This window comes from Amphibalanus amphitrite, unplaced genomic scaffold (assembly GCF_019059575.1).
Source record: "Amphibalanus amphitrite isolate SeventyFive unplaced genomic scaffold, NRLGWU_Aamphi_draft 000125F_arrow, whole genome shotgun sequence".
Lineage (NCBI taxonomy): Eukaryota > Metazoa > Arthropoda > Thecostraca > Balanomorpha > Balanidae > Amphibalanus > Amphibalanus amphitrite.
Genome location: NW_024881620.1, coordinates 478,255 through 495,763, shown reverse-complemented (window position 1 = coordinate 495,763; position 17,509 = coordinate 478,255). Strand labels below are relative to the sequence as shown.

Genomic DNA, 17,509 nt, shown 5'->3' with positions numbered 1-17,509 from the left:
TTCATTCAATTTCCATTGTTTTGCGCGCAAATTATTTGATGTGTAGTTGGTGGTGTTTTACGGGATAGTACGTGAATGTTTTTAATTCTGGAAATGTAAGGATGGCCTGAAATACTGTGCAATGACACAAAACCCGCACTCCTTATGTCCCAATCATCCAAGCTCGTATTACACCATTCTCCCCAACCGAACACTCCTGTTGAAATAGCTACCAATCCATTAGAAGACGGCCACCCGCTCTCGTCAAAGAAGTCACCAAGAAACACGACGAAACGGCACCAAATAGCACGGCAGAAGCGGGCTTACAAACGTTTAGTCGCGGGGCGCGACTATAAAAAAGAGGTCTGAAAATGTAACGCAGATGCGTTACATTTTTTCATCTTTTATGCTGAACTGCAAGCTGTGCCACAAGCTGAAACACGGCCATCTGCGAGCGCCGCACAGACACGGTCAGCCGGCTAAATCGGCTGTGATACCCGATCTCCGTCCCAGCCGGCGTCCACAGAAACGGCGCAGCCGGCTTTGACAAACAGGGGTCCCCTATAGATGACCACCCCGCTTCATGAGAACCCAGCTTTGAAGTCGACAAATAGCATACCGAAACGCGCCATTCGGCCCGTCTCGAACCATTTATCAGTTTAACCTTTGGAAAACAAGACAATGTCCCACGCTCGGCACCCCGCCAGAAGAGAAGAACAAGGAGAGGGGAGTGCAGACCGGCCCTGATTTGAACCAAACAAGAAAGGGGAACGGGGACCGACCCGGTTTGTACGAAAACAGGATGAAATGGAACTCGGTCGCCAACGACAAAATATAGGACATCTGGCCGGAGCTGGCTTCAAAACAAGGGGAGTAGAGGGTCAGCCCCGCCACCTGGCGCCCCAGACGCCGTGATCGCCGGCGGCGAATTCCACCCGACCGCTGCGTGAAAGTGTGTGACTGCCATGGACGGGGGTGCCGAACTTCAGCAAATCACGAACGTTTGAAGGCGGAGCCAAACGCACTTTCTGAGAATGGAGGACGAAGATTGGACAAGGAGATGCTGCCCGGCCCTCTGAAGTATGACGTCATCAAAAGTATAAGTTGATGAAACGGAACTATAACCGGCTCTCTGGCTCTCTCTCGGACGACGGATTCCACGCCGCTCTTCGCTCTCGGCTCACATCTGACGCCGTGGACAGCCCACGAGACACCAGCGGCTGGCATCACGGCGCCGGCGGCGGCTCTGGCCGCCGGGCCGGGCGCTGGACGGACACGACCATCATGTCAGCGACTCCATCTCAAGTAAGGTCACGCGGTGAACACGGGTGCGCACCTAGTCCCTAAATCCTTTAAGTGAACCCCCCCCCCCCTCGTTACTGCTATGTGAGCCACATTATGTTTCCTTTTTTTGGTGTCGTTGCGCAATAATTTAGGCCATTCAGTTTAGGTAGTTCAATTTATTTTGAGAACCTTCAGTCTAGGTAGCTTGATTTAAAAATCCGATTTCGGTCAATTATTTAGCCCCGCGCGGATTAACTATGGGCGTGGTGCGAGACGCGTGCCGACGTGGAGTGGACCCTCGTCCGGCGCCCCGTGGTGATTAAGGCGGATGGAGGGGATTATGCTCCGTGGGGAGTCGGGAAAGGGACGGGCGACTGGATACCGTACCGCGCGGCGTGTGGGGCTCAGTGATGGGCGGTCTGGTCTCTGGTCCCAGAACGTTTTCTTTAAAATTTGGCAGGTACAGGATTTGAAAGTATTGTGTCAGCAAGAATGTAAATAAATGTGACTTGTAAATATTGTAATACGAGTGTAAAGAGTGATGAAAGGAAAGGACCGGAGAGTAAAATGTCACAGACCATATGCCATCTACACAGCCGGAGAGGGAGTCGTTGCGGGAGAGGAAGTGGTTTCGAGGTATACAATTCGCCATAGTATTTGGTAACAGAACAGTTCTTCCTGTCTGCCTGGTTCTCAAGGGACATCCAAATCCGATAGGGCCCAGGTAGTTTATCGAGCCCGTGGGGCCCGATACCACCAAACGGGGGGTGGAATCCGTCGTCACAGCCGTCAGTGATCGGCTCAGTTGGGGTCAGTCCAGGGGTGGGCCCAATTTTTCTAATCTCGGAGGCCACGACAGTGGCCAGGCTGGCCTCAAACATCTGAACCGATTCCACCCCTTATTGTCGTCTGGTCAGTGCTGGCCGGTTACCCTCCTGCCTAACAGTGCCCGCACAGGAGCTGTTCATTCTCCTGCCTAACAGCGCCCGCACAGGAGCTGTTCATTCTCCTGCCTAACAGCGCCCGCACAGGAGCTGTTCATTCTCCTGCCTAACAGCGCCCGCACAGGAGCTGTTCATTCTCCTGCCTAACAGCGCCCGCACAGGAGCTGTTCATTCTCCTGCCTAACAGCGCCCGCACAGGAGCTGATCATCCTCCTGCCTAACAGCGCCCGCACAGGAGCTGTTCATTCTCCTGCCTAACAGCGCCCGCACAGGAGCTGTTCATTCTCCTGCCTAACAGCGCCCGCACAGGAGCTGATCATCCTCCTGCCTAACAGCGCCCGCACAGGAGCTGTTCATTCTCCTGCCTAACAGCGCCCGCACAGGAGCTGTTCATTCTCCTGCCTAACAGCGCCCGCACAGGAGCTGTTCATTCTCCTGCCTAACAGCGCCCGCACAGGAGCTGATCATCCTCCTGCCTAACAGCGCCCGCACAGGAGCTGTTCATTCTCCTGCCTAACAGCGCCCGCACAGGAGCTGTTCATTCTCCTGCCTAACAGCGCCCGCACAGGAGCTGTTCATTCTCCTGCCTAACAGCGCCCGCACAGGAGCTGTTCATTCTCCTGCCTAACAGCGCCCGCACAGGAGCTGTTCATTCTCCTGCCTAACAGCGCCCGCACAGGAGCTGTTCATCCTCCTGCCTAACAGCGCCCGCACAGGAGCTGCTTATCCTCGTCAGGTCAGCACTGGCCGGGTCATACGTTCCCATTTTCCAACCCAGAGCGGCCTCAATTAAGGAGTTTCCGCTCAGCCTGGTCCGCACTGGTCGGTGGCTTAACTTTGAAAAAAGGGGTGACGGTTGAGGACGAGAACGAGAAAGACGAGTTGTTAGTTCGAGCTAGAGTCTCAGTAAATCATCCCCACTAAAGTCAACCCGCACCTAAGATGAATAAGGGACTCAGAGGGGACAGATAATGCACGTCACGCCCCTGTGCGTGGAAAGTCCGCCGACGCGGCTACGGGTTAGGAGGGAGATGAGAAGCGAGTGAAATGAAAGAAGACTGTACACGGAGAGGAATCGGATTTCCCAAATGAAGCTCAGCTCGGATAGACCCCACTAAATAGTAGGCCTCGCTTGGTTAAGCCCTGGATGCGTGCAATAAGTCGCGAAGTGAAGAGAAAGGGTGAGAGCGAGTTGAGGATCGATTATTGAGGATGAGTGCGTAGCCGACGAAGGCTAATCCGTTCGGTTGCCGGCGCGGGCCCCATAAAGCCGTGGCTATACGGAGACGATGCAGGCAGCCCGGAGGGACCTAGTGACCCCGCCCGGTTTTAAAAGATAGGTTAGGTCCGCTATCGGTCCATTGAGTGATCAGCGCAGGATGACATTCGATAAGCGACGTAGGTAGTCTCGGAGATGGTTAGGACCCCAGGCGTCCCAGCGAGGAGACGTATGCCGCCGGTTAAGTAATGTCCCGCGAAGAAACGTGTGATGCTGCAGGACGGGGGTGAACATTAAATACCAAAGCATGTGAGTCGGGTGATCGCGGTAAGTCGGTACTGGCCACCCCGCTGTCAGTCGATTTACTCCGGCCGTGCAGCGGTCATTTCGGTTAGGTCTGTGACGACAGCTTAACTACCAGCAACGGATAGATAGGGCTTCGGGCACCTATAACGCTGGTAGTCGTGGATTGTGTGAAGCCAACGGAGGCTAACCCGTTCGGTCGCCGGTGCTGTTTCAAAAGCCGTGGCTATACGGAGACGATGCAGGCAGCCCGGACGGACCTAGTTACCCAGCCCGGTTTCAAAGTTTAGATAAGCCCACCGCGGGCCGTGGTACGCTTAGTTTTCGTTTTCTTATAGGCAATTTGGCATACCTGGTAGTCATGGATTCGTGTAAAGCCGACGAACGACTAACCCTTTCGGTCGCCGGGGGCTGGCCCGAAAACCGCGGCTATACGGAGACGACGCAGGCAGCCCGGACGGACCTTAGTTACCCAGCCCCGGTCTCAAATTTCAAATAAGTCCCCCGCGGAAACCGGACTACACAGTGTCCTGCGAGCCGTAGTCTCGGAACCGCTGGCCGAAGGACATTTATGTTTTTGTGTAGGTAGTTCGACATGGTGATGGGATGGACCGCAATAAGTCACGTAACGCGAGGGTCGAGTGCCGAAATCTGTGGTGGGTCGTATCTCTAATTGTGTAGCGTGAGCATTATGAAGCGTTTGTCTGATGTACGGAACATTGTGGTTATGAAGGGATAACGGTTAAATGAAATTTAAGGCCAATGACTAGATAACGACTTTGCGTGCGCCCTAGCACCACCGGGGGAAGTTAGGAAAAAGAGGGAGGGATCGGAGACGGCTAACTCTGATTATTTTGAGGTATGACTGGACGTATGACAGGAGTGAGAGGGGATGGACAAGTGAAAGTGTGATTGTCGTGTATATCCGGTGGGAGATAGCCCTCAGCTAGGACGGGTGCCGTTGTTAGGAGTTGGGATCTGTTAAGTAGAGTTAATTTCTTATTTCAATGTGATCAAGGAAAATTGGTTATCACTTATCACTCATCCCATCCATCAACCCTAGCCTATGTGCTTCCGATGATTGATCGCCCCGAGGTAGAGTCAGAGTCGGAACGGGTTCGCGAGGGGCTGGATACAGAGAAGGGCCTTTAGGAGCGCACCGACTCAGCTCTCTTGCTCTCTATCTCTACCAGAAGACACTGCCCGGTTCGCCCCGCAACGTCGCGAAACCCCGCTACAATGTCATAGCCAGTCAAGTGTTATGGATTTATTCATAGAATTTTCTTGGTATGTGACGTGACGTCGGGAATGGAATGAAGTGTGCTTATACTGACTCGCTTACGGTACTGACGATATCTATATGTACATATATTGAATGTGGATGTCGTACCGCGAATTGGTACGGTGGATTTTTCTGAAGCAAGCTTTGCCTGCATTTCTCTGGCATTATTAGTACACTTGTTGAGATATTCCTGTGGCAACATCGTGCTTTTGGCAGCAGCCGTCCTAGTCAGCAGAATTCTTAATACTGGCAATTAGTTCTGGCACTAGAATCGATTGAAGTTTGAGCGGTTTATCTAGGGTAGTGTGGGGTAATTTGAACATATTTTTGCGTCTTCTCCGTTGTACCAAATTCCAGTTCAACCCTGGATGAAGAAAAACTGCTTCAGTAGCGCAAGTGTCACTTGCTTTCACCATGCAAGCCTCATTTTTGGACGAGCCGAGCATACCTTGAATAGCATAGCCTCACTTCTCCACCAAGTCACGGTGTGTTCAAATTGCCCAACCGTGGGGTAATTTGAACATACTGCCTTTACCTGTCATAAAAACGATAGCCTCGCCAGCACCGATGTTGTTTGACCCATAAACAAATAGGCAGAACAATTCTAAACATACCTTCACTTGAAAAATCAACACAACAGCAAAAATAACAGTTGCAGAGTATCAATATCTGCACGCTGCACACCGGTCAGTTGACAGAATTCGCCCCTCTTCAATTAACAGAACGTCTATCATTTTTGTTCGATAAAAACTCTCCCAACCGTACTACATCTGTTGAAGTGGTGCCAATCGAAACCTGGACATTTGGAGTTCTGATTTTGTCCAATGTCCAATTCGGAATTGTTTGGACAAAGGTAGCAGACTGGACAATATTGGACGATGGCTTGCTACACTTCAGCGCTTTTTATAAAGTAATCGTGCATAGCATTGATTGGCGAATGGAAAGCTTGTTAATATCTCAATATAATGAACACTTTTCGGCTGGTAAAATTACATGATAAGCAATATAAATGACGGTTTTTAGTGTTGATAGCTGCATAATTTTCGGACATATTTGGACCAATAGTTGACTTTAACATTTTTGGACGGAAAATCAACAAAAATGCCGGACATTAGACGGATATTAGACGTAAATTTTCTTAAACTGGCATCACTTATCTGCTACTGCCTTGGGTCGAAAATATTGGCAAAAAAAAAACTGGGAGCGTTGTTTTTTTCGGAGCTATCCCTGTCTTCATTTAAATTCTCACACTATGTTCAAATTACCCCACGCTAAAAGTTATTTTGCCATTTTAAAAAACAGGGTTCAAAAGCAAATTTCTTGGATTGACGGCGCTGATTAGGCCATTATACAACAAAAGCCGTTGCGTATTAGGCGCTAGCAATGCAAGATTTTGCGCTGCAATGAAGTTGCAATGACGTGTTGTTAGGCGTTTTCCTTGCGAAATTGATTTTTTTTACACTGTGCGTCAACATCTTCATTCCCTGAAACTTAAAACCCCGTTCATATGATAGCCCTTTTAGTTACGATAATTTCTCTCATTGGTCTTATAGTCATGTCACTTATGGATTTTCCGTAATTTTCTGTTATTCACACTATGTTCAAATTGCCCCACATGTCCAAATTACCCCACCCTACCCTATAGCTTTTACCAGCTGTTCTCTCCCCCCCCCCCCCCCAAGAAAGCAGCTGGCGATCACTGATCCAGTTTTCGATAAGTAACTGGGGTCGCTATGACGACAAAGGTGTTTTTTAAGGTTAAGTTGATATAAAGGTGGCCCGGGGTCCCGGGGTCATTTTTTCGATTTTCATATTTGGTCGGGGACACACGAAGCACTTTTACCAGCCCTGATCTGGGAAATGGTCGGCCCAGTCGACACAAATGGCTGGCTCAGTCTGAGAAATGGCGGAGAAATTCAGAGCGTCGCAACAGGCAGTTAGTGAATATTTACTGCTAGCCTTCTCTTGGCAAGCTCAGCAGTGGTTCAGAACCAAGCCGCTGAATGAAACTGCAGCAGGCTTCCTAACGGACCAGATGCAGGCAGCTTTTTCTTTATGCACGCCTGGCCAGCCTACACGCACATTTCAACAGTCTACCGCGACGTCAGATCAGCATCTATTGGCTGTCGAACCTCTTCAGATCCATTGCATGTTCTGCGCTGTGAGCAGACGGTTATCGACATTGACCATCGACGGGGCATCATGTGGGCGCCCTATAAACTCGCGAACAGACCTGTAGAGACGGGCGGTGCTATCTGAACGGCAAATGCGTCAGGAGAACACTTCCTTGTGAATAGATTTGCGAGGCAGCTCCAACGCAAAGCTGGACTAAAATGATACTTGTAACCCATCTTGGCTAGGCGTTCCACTATATTCTGATAGCAGTACCTGAATAAATTTACTATGCCATGATTTATTATCCAATAAACTGAGCACGTATTCTGCGCCCTCATGTAAACGTCTGGCGAGACCCCGAAAAGGGAGGATCCGTTGACGATGCAAACCTGGGCTCTCGACATGACTCCCGCCCCGGTTAAATATGACCTCGTAGGTTAGGCTTATTCCTCGCCGCGATGCAACAATCTATTCGCGATATACGAGCGTATGTCCAGTGTTCACGTCAGAACCATGTCATATATGCTGACATCTGTTCCAAGAAACATGTCACTTGGGCTCCATTCAGCCTTCAGTGAGGTTCGTGCATGCATACGTAGTGTGAATGTGTCTTCATATTCAACACAAAGAAGCATCAGCACGTTAAATCATTGCTATTGCGGCATTGAAACGTTCACATTTTTGCACACTGCCTCATTAACAAAGGGGAATCGTGTGACGCAAGTCATACCTAAAGAAAAAATAAAGCTTATAGTGAATAAATATCGTATTTAGATGAAGCAATCTGGCAATGCCGCTTTAGCTCATGCCGTAAGTCCACAAACTATCAGAACGAGCATCCTTCCAAAGTTAAGTACTAAGCACTTTCCACAATCAGATCGGAGTCACAAGGACAACAACTCCCCTAAAAAGTAAAAGCATAAGTTGTCTTCGTAGCAAACTGCCGAACTATAACTTCGCTGAGCCCTCCGCCATTTCTGACATCCCGTCCTTCAAACTCCTCCACTCCTGGGTCGGGATACTACGTGACCCGACGGTAGACGACCGGGCGATGTTTTTCAGCTCTGTGGCTGGCAGACTTTTGGCACCGCTGTCAGTGTGCCAGCCCTTCCTGGCCTCAGGAGAGGTGACGGCGCGGAGGGAGAGGGGGAGGGGAGGGACGAAGACGAACGGAGAGGAACGGAGTGAGAGAGGTTGACAGGTGGAAAAAATAGGGACCAGAAGGAAAATAAGGGAATGGAAATAAAGCGAACGATGTCATTATGGGAAAAATTATATGAAATGAGAACATCATGAATTAGAAAACCTAAACCTAAGACATCCTAGACGAGAGACTGTTGAAAGTTAAAAGCGTCGTGGACAAGTGAAGCTAAATGGAATATGACGGTAACGCAGCCTCTGGAGATACTGTCCAAAGCCAACAACGGCAATGAGCACTCGGCGAAACATGCCGCGTGTAGGTACTGCGTCTAGCATAATTCTGTGTCACCCTGTCGCGATGACGCGAATACAACCCACGAACATCAGAAAGGTCAGGATGTCAGGCTGCGGGGGTAAGAGTGACCTGAATCGGGCGTGTCGTCCTGTTTTTGGCTTTGACTTGGCGACAGGTCGCTTCTTTACGGATCAAACTTGACGCGGTGTCAGGCTACGTATAGACGGCAGCGGTCAGTCACCTAGGTCACCATTCGATACTACCGGTCAGCGACCCAAAATCCCACCGCTCACACACCCTATCGCTGACGGTAGGGGCGCGTCAGAGGTGGCCGGCTGGCACTCGTCCTAGCCCTCCCCGCCCCCTCCGCTCCGCTCCATCCCACCATCAACTCCAGCCCTCCGCGGCGATAGCAGGGCGGTGGCTCGTGAGTGCTCCCAGTCCCATATTAATGAGCTCAATTAGGTGGGGTAACTGGGCGGCTGTCAGCAGCGGACGGAGCGCGGAGGGCGGCCATCAGCGGCACACCACACGGCCATCGCAGCTAGCCTCTTACAGGACAGTTACCGGGACAGGCCGTCAAAACGACGGCGGCAAAAAGTGCAGATGGACGGGGATGAAGATCAATGCATTTAGTTGTACAGGTAGTCAGCTATCCCTATTCTACTCCACCATTGTGGAAGATTGTGCACAAGACAGTGGACATATGACACATTACATACATCGCTCACCGAAGCTGTCACGACCAGGACACAATTAACTATAGCGAGACAAGTTTCTCGAGCAAATTCTTGGCATGCCACCGTTCAGTGAGGAACATCCGGCGGTACTCACCCTGCTGTTGAAGGCTGTACTGGAGGCTCTCGCGGGGCTTGAAGATCCTCAGCTTGAGCGCGTAGTTGACCATGCACGGCAGGGTGGTGCGGAACAGTTTGGTGCGATCCGCCGCCGCCAGTTGACCCACGTACAGACGCAGCCCCTCAAATCGGGCCGGGTCAACGGGGTCGTCGGTCGGGTCAAGGCCAACGCTGAAACGGTCACCCCGAACGGTCAGAATCGGTCACGTTCCGGTGCTCAGCTGCGGCCAAACGAGCCGTATTGCACGTTACGGGAATTATAGTGCCGGAATAAATGTGCTGGGGTGATTGAATCAAAACTACACATGGATGTAGGGAGAGGCAAAAGGCGCGAGTGGGCACCCACGAACAATAATGACAAGTGTCTATGGGGCTGGGACACGAAGAGAAAATAGCAGCTCCACCGCTTGGAGCCGTTATAAGTGGACTTTAAATAGCGGGAGTATGACAGATAATGAACAGATGTAGAGAGAAGCATATTTTGCGTTAATTTGACATAAACATAAAGAAACACGAGGCTGGCTGGTTTTTCCACATGTATTGATCAATGTTTAGGCTAATTGCAGGCAGTTTTCACGTTAAAAATAAACGCACAAGGTGAACATGAACTGTGCATGACAATACGACGCCGTGGACGACACTCTATGATTATTAAGGATTAGCTGCCTTGTGCAACTAAAAAAATATATTTTAAAGTATAATGCAGATAACGCTTATAAATAAAAACATCAATGCGACAGCCGAAAATTCGTAACGACAGGAATGTGTAACAATATATGAGCGGTTCAGCAGCTTAAAAATAAATACCTCCACCGTAAAAAGCTGGCATACAACATCTAGCATGACGACTCCGCCTTACACAGTCCAAACATCTAAACTACGCCACAGATCACAGCCAAGAAGATGCGCACGTTCCCGCAGTGTCGAAGTGAGCAATAGACAGTGTCACTAGCCCGACACTCTGCTGCATCCGGTGAAACAGTCGGTGTCACTGGAATTACGCACCTGCACTGGCGGTAGCTCTGTTCCAACAGGGCAATTAGCCACGGGAGGTCATGGGATTGCAGGCACGGGTCAAAGCGATTAGCCTAACGGGCTGGGGCGCTCGTTTCTGCGCACGGGTTCCAGCCTGGTCACGGGGCGCCGACTGACAGGCGCTGTCATGAACAGAATGGTGGGCGGCTCTCTGCCTTACAAACAGACCAGAAAAACAGTGGAATAGCGGAATAGCGTATGTGACGATTAACCCGCGCGGGGCTGGGGTCTCCAGCCGAACGCGCGGGGCTGGGGGGGGGGGGGTAAATTTTACCCCCCCTGTTATCTCCCGAACTAATGGTCCGATTTGGAAAAATCAAACGCCAATCGAAAGATCTCATCGCGAACAACTAAAAACATGTACTTAATTTAAAGTTTGAGGTCAAGGTCAAGGTCAGGTCAAGGGTACAAATTGCAAGTTTCTACAGTATCGGCCTTGCACCGTAGTTGCCGAAGAATGGAGTCATCGACTGAGACTGATTGCCCAAAACGTGTTCTTAGGCTACCAAGACAATATTCGTTGCATACAATATCATTCAGAGGTCAAGGTCAAGGTCAGGTCAGGTCAGGTAAGGTCACCAAAAAACAAAATATAGAAAAGGGCATGTGCGACACATGTTTTATGGGTCATTTTACTCATAGAATTCAATAGGCACACTCAATAAGTGATATGGACCACCTCTGGATGAATTTCAGGTCGAGGTCAGGTCAAGGTCAGGTCAAGTGAGGTCAAATTTTGAAGTTGGTTGTTAAGGCCTAAAAAGGTGTCTATCTGATGCAGTTTTTCACGGCGAATCGAATGGTGCCATTTTTGTTTCCGTACGAGGTCTAGAACTTCCAAAAAAAATCATTTTTCAAAATTTTTGTGTGTCGTGACGTCATAAAATCTCGAATAACTCCCACATTTTTGAACCGATTCTTCTAAAAATTGGTATGTAGGTGCACATTGACCACTTCTCTGACATATATTCCGGTTTTTTCGATACACAAAAAAAATTGGATTTTATAATTATTTTCCCAAAAGTCAGTTTTTTGAAAAAATTTGGGCCAAATTCCAAAATTTTCAAAAAATCGAGATAGCCATTTGATAGACAAAGTAGAATTGCGTATAACCTTTTTTGTTACGTCTCGATTCCTTTAAAAATAAAGATGTTAGCGGCGTTTGAAATTTTGCCGTTTTTGAGGCGAAAATGGCGAACATGACGTCACTAAAACGTCAATTTCTCAAAAATTTTCCGACGGATTTCGCTCAAATTTTCAGGGAACGTGTCAAATTGATGTAAGAAAAGGTACTGAAACTTTGGCGGCGCTGCGCGCCGCCGTTTTTGAGATATTGCTAAAATTCGCGAAGGGGGTAAAATTTACCCCCCCCCCCCCAGCCCCGCGCGGGTTAAGTTGCCATCATATTTAAGGTAGTAGTGTGCCCCATAGATGGATAGCAGCATTGCCGATTAGAATAATTGTTATAGTGTGAGAGTGGATTGAAACCGCGTTTCAATTTGAATTCACAGCTGCAATAATTAGCTATAGCCCTGTGATTCGTGCAAAAATACGCGGTTAGGATAAATTCAAGCTGAGGTCGGGGATAACGAACGGTGGCAACGTTCAACGACATTGTGCAATTTGACTAGAATGAATTAATTTAATGAAAATGTAGCACCGAGACCAGCGTATATTCCGTTTGAATCCAGAAAGCAGCACAGTAACGCCGAAAAAAAATCCGCATCAATAGTAATGTAAATATCGGCGTTGTAACTGGCATCCTGTTTTCTAAGATCCCGCTTCAGCTTATCTTTCGTCCAGATATCACAAAAACTACCAGGAAAATAAGGTTCATATGATATCCCGGCCTCGAAACACAAACAATTTGTATTCCGTACCAGCGTTCATAAGGCGGGGCAATGATAGCTGCATTGTTTCTCGAGGCGTAACTAATGTTGCCGTAATGGATGTGCCTTCACCACACGAACAAACGATTAACTGTGCTCATTACCCTGTGCAACCCTATATAGATCACCGGCCTCGTGGATGGGCGTCAGCTATCTTCGGCGATATACATTATCAACACCGTGCGATTGCCGGGTCTCCGCTGGACGGGCGGCAAATGGCGGCGGGCCCAGGTCATTAAAGGCGCATCTAAACACCATTGGTGACTTGCAAACGCTATCTTTACACCGCGACTTTGCAGAAGGATCACATTGGCTGTCATTACGGCTGGTGGTGTCCTCTAATCACAGAGTGTAGCCGTGTCCAGCTCACGCAGCCCCGTGGGATGCTTTCTGCACCTTCTCTCAGCGCCGACTTTTGACCACGAACCGCCGAGTCACCTTGTTTTCCAGCACCGTGCACCGTGTGTGACTCCTCAATGGTGCGTCCAGGGCACTACCTCATCTCACTAGCAGCGCATGCGGGCGACGGTGACGCACGCTCGCATGATAACACTTTGGGACAGTTCCACGCCGTGGCCGGTTCCGGAGGACGGAACGTCATGAGGCATGACACAGTTAAGCAGGCGCCAAGCGTCGGACGCGATTAAGATGACTATGCAATGGTGCCGTTGGCAACCGTCTGCAGTTCTGGCCAGCCTGGCACGGGGCGCCAACAGGTTAGTGGGACACCAGGACAGTCTGAGGGACCTGTCTGAGGTTGCAGCCAAGGTTAGAGGGTCTCTGAACGAGATTTCAACAAATTTTGATTCCCTTGTGTACTTTACAGATAGTTTGTTGAGATGCATACTGCATATCCAGCTAATGCTGAACATATCTGGATAATGTGGGCATAAGCCTGGCATCCTGACTGCTCCCCACCGCTCCACCAGCTGTCATTGAATAAAAAGTGACCCACCGACCGCATAGTCCAAACCGCGCTGAAAATCCGACCGCCGCGGTAACGACTCGACCACACGCGGCAGCCGCACGTGCGCCGCGGTCGCACGTGCACGAAAGACCGCCGAGCACGCGCCGAAAAACTGACCGGCGCGACACGGAACAACGCCGACGTCCTCATGGTGCCCTCACACATGATAAGCTCCAGTGCGCTGACCCTCTGGCCTCTGGATGGGCTGACAGACACTTAGCAGTTCTCAGGCTAAGTTTTAAGAGATGTAAAAGCTGAATTGAGGTAGCTCGAGAAAAGGATAGAGGGAGAAAGGGTGAAAGAGAAGAGGAAAAAGGAAGAGAGAAAGAGGAGAGAGAGAGAGAGAGAGAGAGAGAGAGAAAGAGAAAGAGAAACAGAAAGAGAGACAGAAAAAGAAAGAGACAGAGAAAGAGAACAGAGAAAACAAGTTCATGATGTTTAGGTATCAAGGTTCCTACTCTTACTCGTGTAATAATTATCATTTCTCGATAATTACTGGCACGGAATCATTGCACAATTAGCAGTCTCGCTTGCCAGCTGAATTATCAGCAATATTATTTCTCAATTATACCAACATCTCTATCGCTTAAATAACTCGTGCCTGCAATATTTCACAGGCGAAATGACCACCTACAGCCAAACACAAATATTCGATAATCATCTAGCGAAAGCAGTCATTACGCTTGCTGATTACAAAGACAGATAGCCAGCCGATGTTTACTGCCACACCATGGTATATTTATAATACATTGCACGCAAGTTTGGCTATTGCATTCACACCACGATGCATGGTTGCACGTTAGCCCATAGCGTTAGTTTAGGTATATTTTTCGAAATACATATAAGAAAGAACAATGCAGCTTTATTCCAGTTTATTTAAGCCAGTTTGTATTGCATAATTTGCTGTTATGTTTCGCAACTTGACGGACTTTCAGGATTGAAAAATAATGCATTATTTTTCAAATCATCAGCCTAAAACCTTGTTGTGTTCCCGAGTTTGGTAAAAATGTGACAATTATGTTCATCCAACTACGATATATTTAAACGAGATTCATTTTTAAGCGGAACTACGATAGCAAACATTAATTTTGCTACGATATTCACCGAAATCATACTCCATGTTTTTTCCATGGGAGCTACGAAGTGATGAGTTTCAATGCAATATGGCATTTATACCTTTCGGAACATCTTTTACAACGCCATTTTCACTGGTTCAAAACGCATACCTTTATAAAAGCTACAAAAAAATGCATCCTCGGGAATGGTAATGAGCTCTTCAATAAAAAAAGATGGCAACCACGGGTGAGCTTACTTGCACAGGTCGTGAAGCCTGTGCATGATCTCGACGAGCTGCTCGGCGTTCTGTGCGTCCTTGACCTTGGTCAGGTGACGCTGCACGGTGGGCCAGTTCGGCAGGTCACACGGCAGCAGCACCAGCGCCATCTGAAAGGTCAAGGGGGGGGGGCTTTGTCGGTACGATTCTTTTCATTACAGTCACACATCGCCTTAGAAAACCGGGGTGATCACGATGAATGTTGCACACTAGTCGTCGGCCATGTAAGATCCAAATTAAATGCTCCGTCGAACACCCAAGGTGACGTTCAATGGAAGCCAACGTGCCTCTTGACTAGCCTACGTGCATTGCGTCGTTTCTAGAAAAACTCTAGAAGAGAAGCTTTGAGTGATAGCTCGCAAGTCGCAATTGATAAACGGTGGACGACAAAGACAATTATTCATGCGTCTACAAAACCTGTTTATTTCTTTATTCCATTAATAATGATGCTAAAAGCGACAAACGCAATCATTTCCGACGTAACTCTAAATACACATCCAATGCAAATATACACTTATGTACAATTGTACACACGACCCACGAGGCTAATAAGCATAGCGGGCCGCTTGAAGTGAAGATAGTTACCAGGCAAGAGCCAGGATTGTTAACAGTTTTCAAATAACGTAGCATGCAGAATGTGTCAACACATAGGTGTAGATGCGTTTCCAAAGTTAGTGAAGACTGAGAAGCATCATACGTAGTTATGAAAATTGAGAGCTAGCAGATGTAAACAAGAAACATGGAGATCTTCAGAATATTAGTCGTTTTGCGAGATACACTAATCGTTACATGATTTCAATAGGAGCCTTTTCAGTCAGTGTAGTTACTTGTAAATCCCTTTTGTATATCATCCTCTATTATACCTTTGTAATGTCTCCACGTTCACCAGTCTTGCCTCCAGCACCGCTACACCGCACAAATACCGGTCATCCACCGTCTCCGTCCTTCACATCACGCTACGGACACAGCCGATCGCAGCTTCACACACAGCTCGGTCCACCACAGCCGCACGGCCTCTCTCTCACTGTCCCCAGCACACTGCCGCCGTGTCGACACCCAGCCTCCGGCGCGCTCCCGTCGGTGCCGACGGCCGTCGGAGTCGACGCACGCGGCCTCCAACGAGCCGGGCGCCCCCCCCCCCCCCCCCACCGACGGCCGCCACCGGGGGCTATTTATAACGCCGACCGTGGGCAGAGCCAGAGCCGCCGCGGCGGGGACACTGCCACCACCAGATGGGAGACAACAGGAGACAACAGGAGACAACTGGAGACCAAAGGAGGAAACGGGAAACAACAGGGGACGACAGAAGACAAAAAGAAGCAACGGGAGACTGATAGAGACAACGGGAGACAACATGAGACAATAGGAGTCAGCCAGTGCCCGGCTAAATATAAAATATTGCTGAACGATTCAATGATGCTGAGGATGACAAACATTGTTGTCTTATGCTCTATGAGAGAATATTAAGATTGGTGAAACCTCGAAGACGACGACGGAAAAGCGTCAGATGCTAGTCCCTATGGTTCACGGGCTTCCGTAACAATTTGATGACGAAGTTCCGTCAACACCTACGTCAGGCGTTTTCCAGCACGCGTTGAGCGGGGACGGGACGTCCTGTCAGCACGAGCCAGAACGCTGATAAAAGCGGTTTGCACTCTCGCAGGACTCGCAGGGCGATAGTGCAGTTAATGTCATGTCCTGGGCGATAATGTCATGACCTGAGCTACATTGAGCACGCACGTGGCAATTACGACGCGACCCGACTTCACACTGCAGGGACAATAATTTCCATAGTGATTCTCGACCGCAATATCGACGCCAGTGATTTGCTGTGCAAAGCGAATGTTAGATGACAGGTGTTCCACACTTTCATCCCGATTCTCAGCCATCAGGTGGCATTTACCTAAATATCACGCAAAATCGACCAATGTTCCTGTTTCGAAAGCGGATGGGAAGCCTTCGCTTTTCTTAAGATCTATGGCTGTTTGTATGTTTATCGTCTATCACCGTTTTTAATGTCTGTTAATATAAACTTATAGTTCGCACCTTCGTCTTGTCAGATATCTCCTCGGCGATCTGATTCCGGTCGGCGGTGCTGTCTGAGTGAGAACACCGGGGTGACCGGACGGTAACAGAGCTGGCACCGGTTCAGGACGGTATCGGCAGCCGAGGAGTGAGGTCACGGACCGGACAGTCCCATCGGGGAGGGGGGGAAGGGCATCGACGGTACTCCGACTGAAGGTCCATCAAACCAGCCGCAGAGATAAGATGGGGTCGGACGGACGGTTCGTAAAGGCGACTCATAGCTGGTAACCCGAGATATTGTTAGATAAATATGGTTTCATAATACGCCAAATCTAACAGTATAGGTTTCAAAAGGTGCCAAACGCCTGTCCGAATGCATCTTCAAGAGCTAAAATAGCAAAACAACAAAACAAAACGCTGACAGTTCGCTCCAACGTGAACTTATCGAAAAACAAACAATTGTCTTCAGTCGGAACACATGGACGTCAAGAGATTGACGAAAACTGCTGCTCAAACAAGTAAAACCACGCCTTTCATCGTCTTAAACTTTTCATCCACGGAACTATGTTCAGGCATCTCGAATGTAAAGCAACCTTCAGCTGAACCGTCGTGTCAGGCGAGCGGTGGCGAAGCGACTTCTCGATTTGCGCTCCTCACGGTTCGTCGGCTGGATGACGTAAGAGCAGGGTGCCCTGTGACGTCACGAGCCCGACCGCCGCCAACGACACATGCTGACGAGGCACACACCTCCATCGGGGTGACGTCATCAAGGACAGCTGAGACGTCATATCTGCGCTATCGACTGCCAAAGGTGAAAGGGAATGACGCGCTACCGAGCAAAG

At 49.1% G+C, this 17,509-nt stretch overlaps 1 protein-coding gene across 1 annotated transcript in view; it reads right to left on the bottom strand.

The window, feature by feature from the left end:
- LOC122381707 overlaps positions 1-17,509 on the bottom strand; it is a 71,974-nt gene that overhangs the window by 46,650 nt on the left and 7,815 nt on the right. Inside the window, exons 2-3 of the mRNA XM_043366196.1 lie at positions 14,622-14,752; positions 9,396-9,589 (exon numbers count right to left, since the gene is read on the bottom strand). Coding sequence (XP_043222131.1) covers positions 9,396-9,589; positions 14,622-14,752 — 325 coding nt within the window. The remainder of the gene's footprint in view (positions 1-9,395; positions 9,590-14,621; positions 14,753-17,509) is intronic.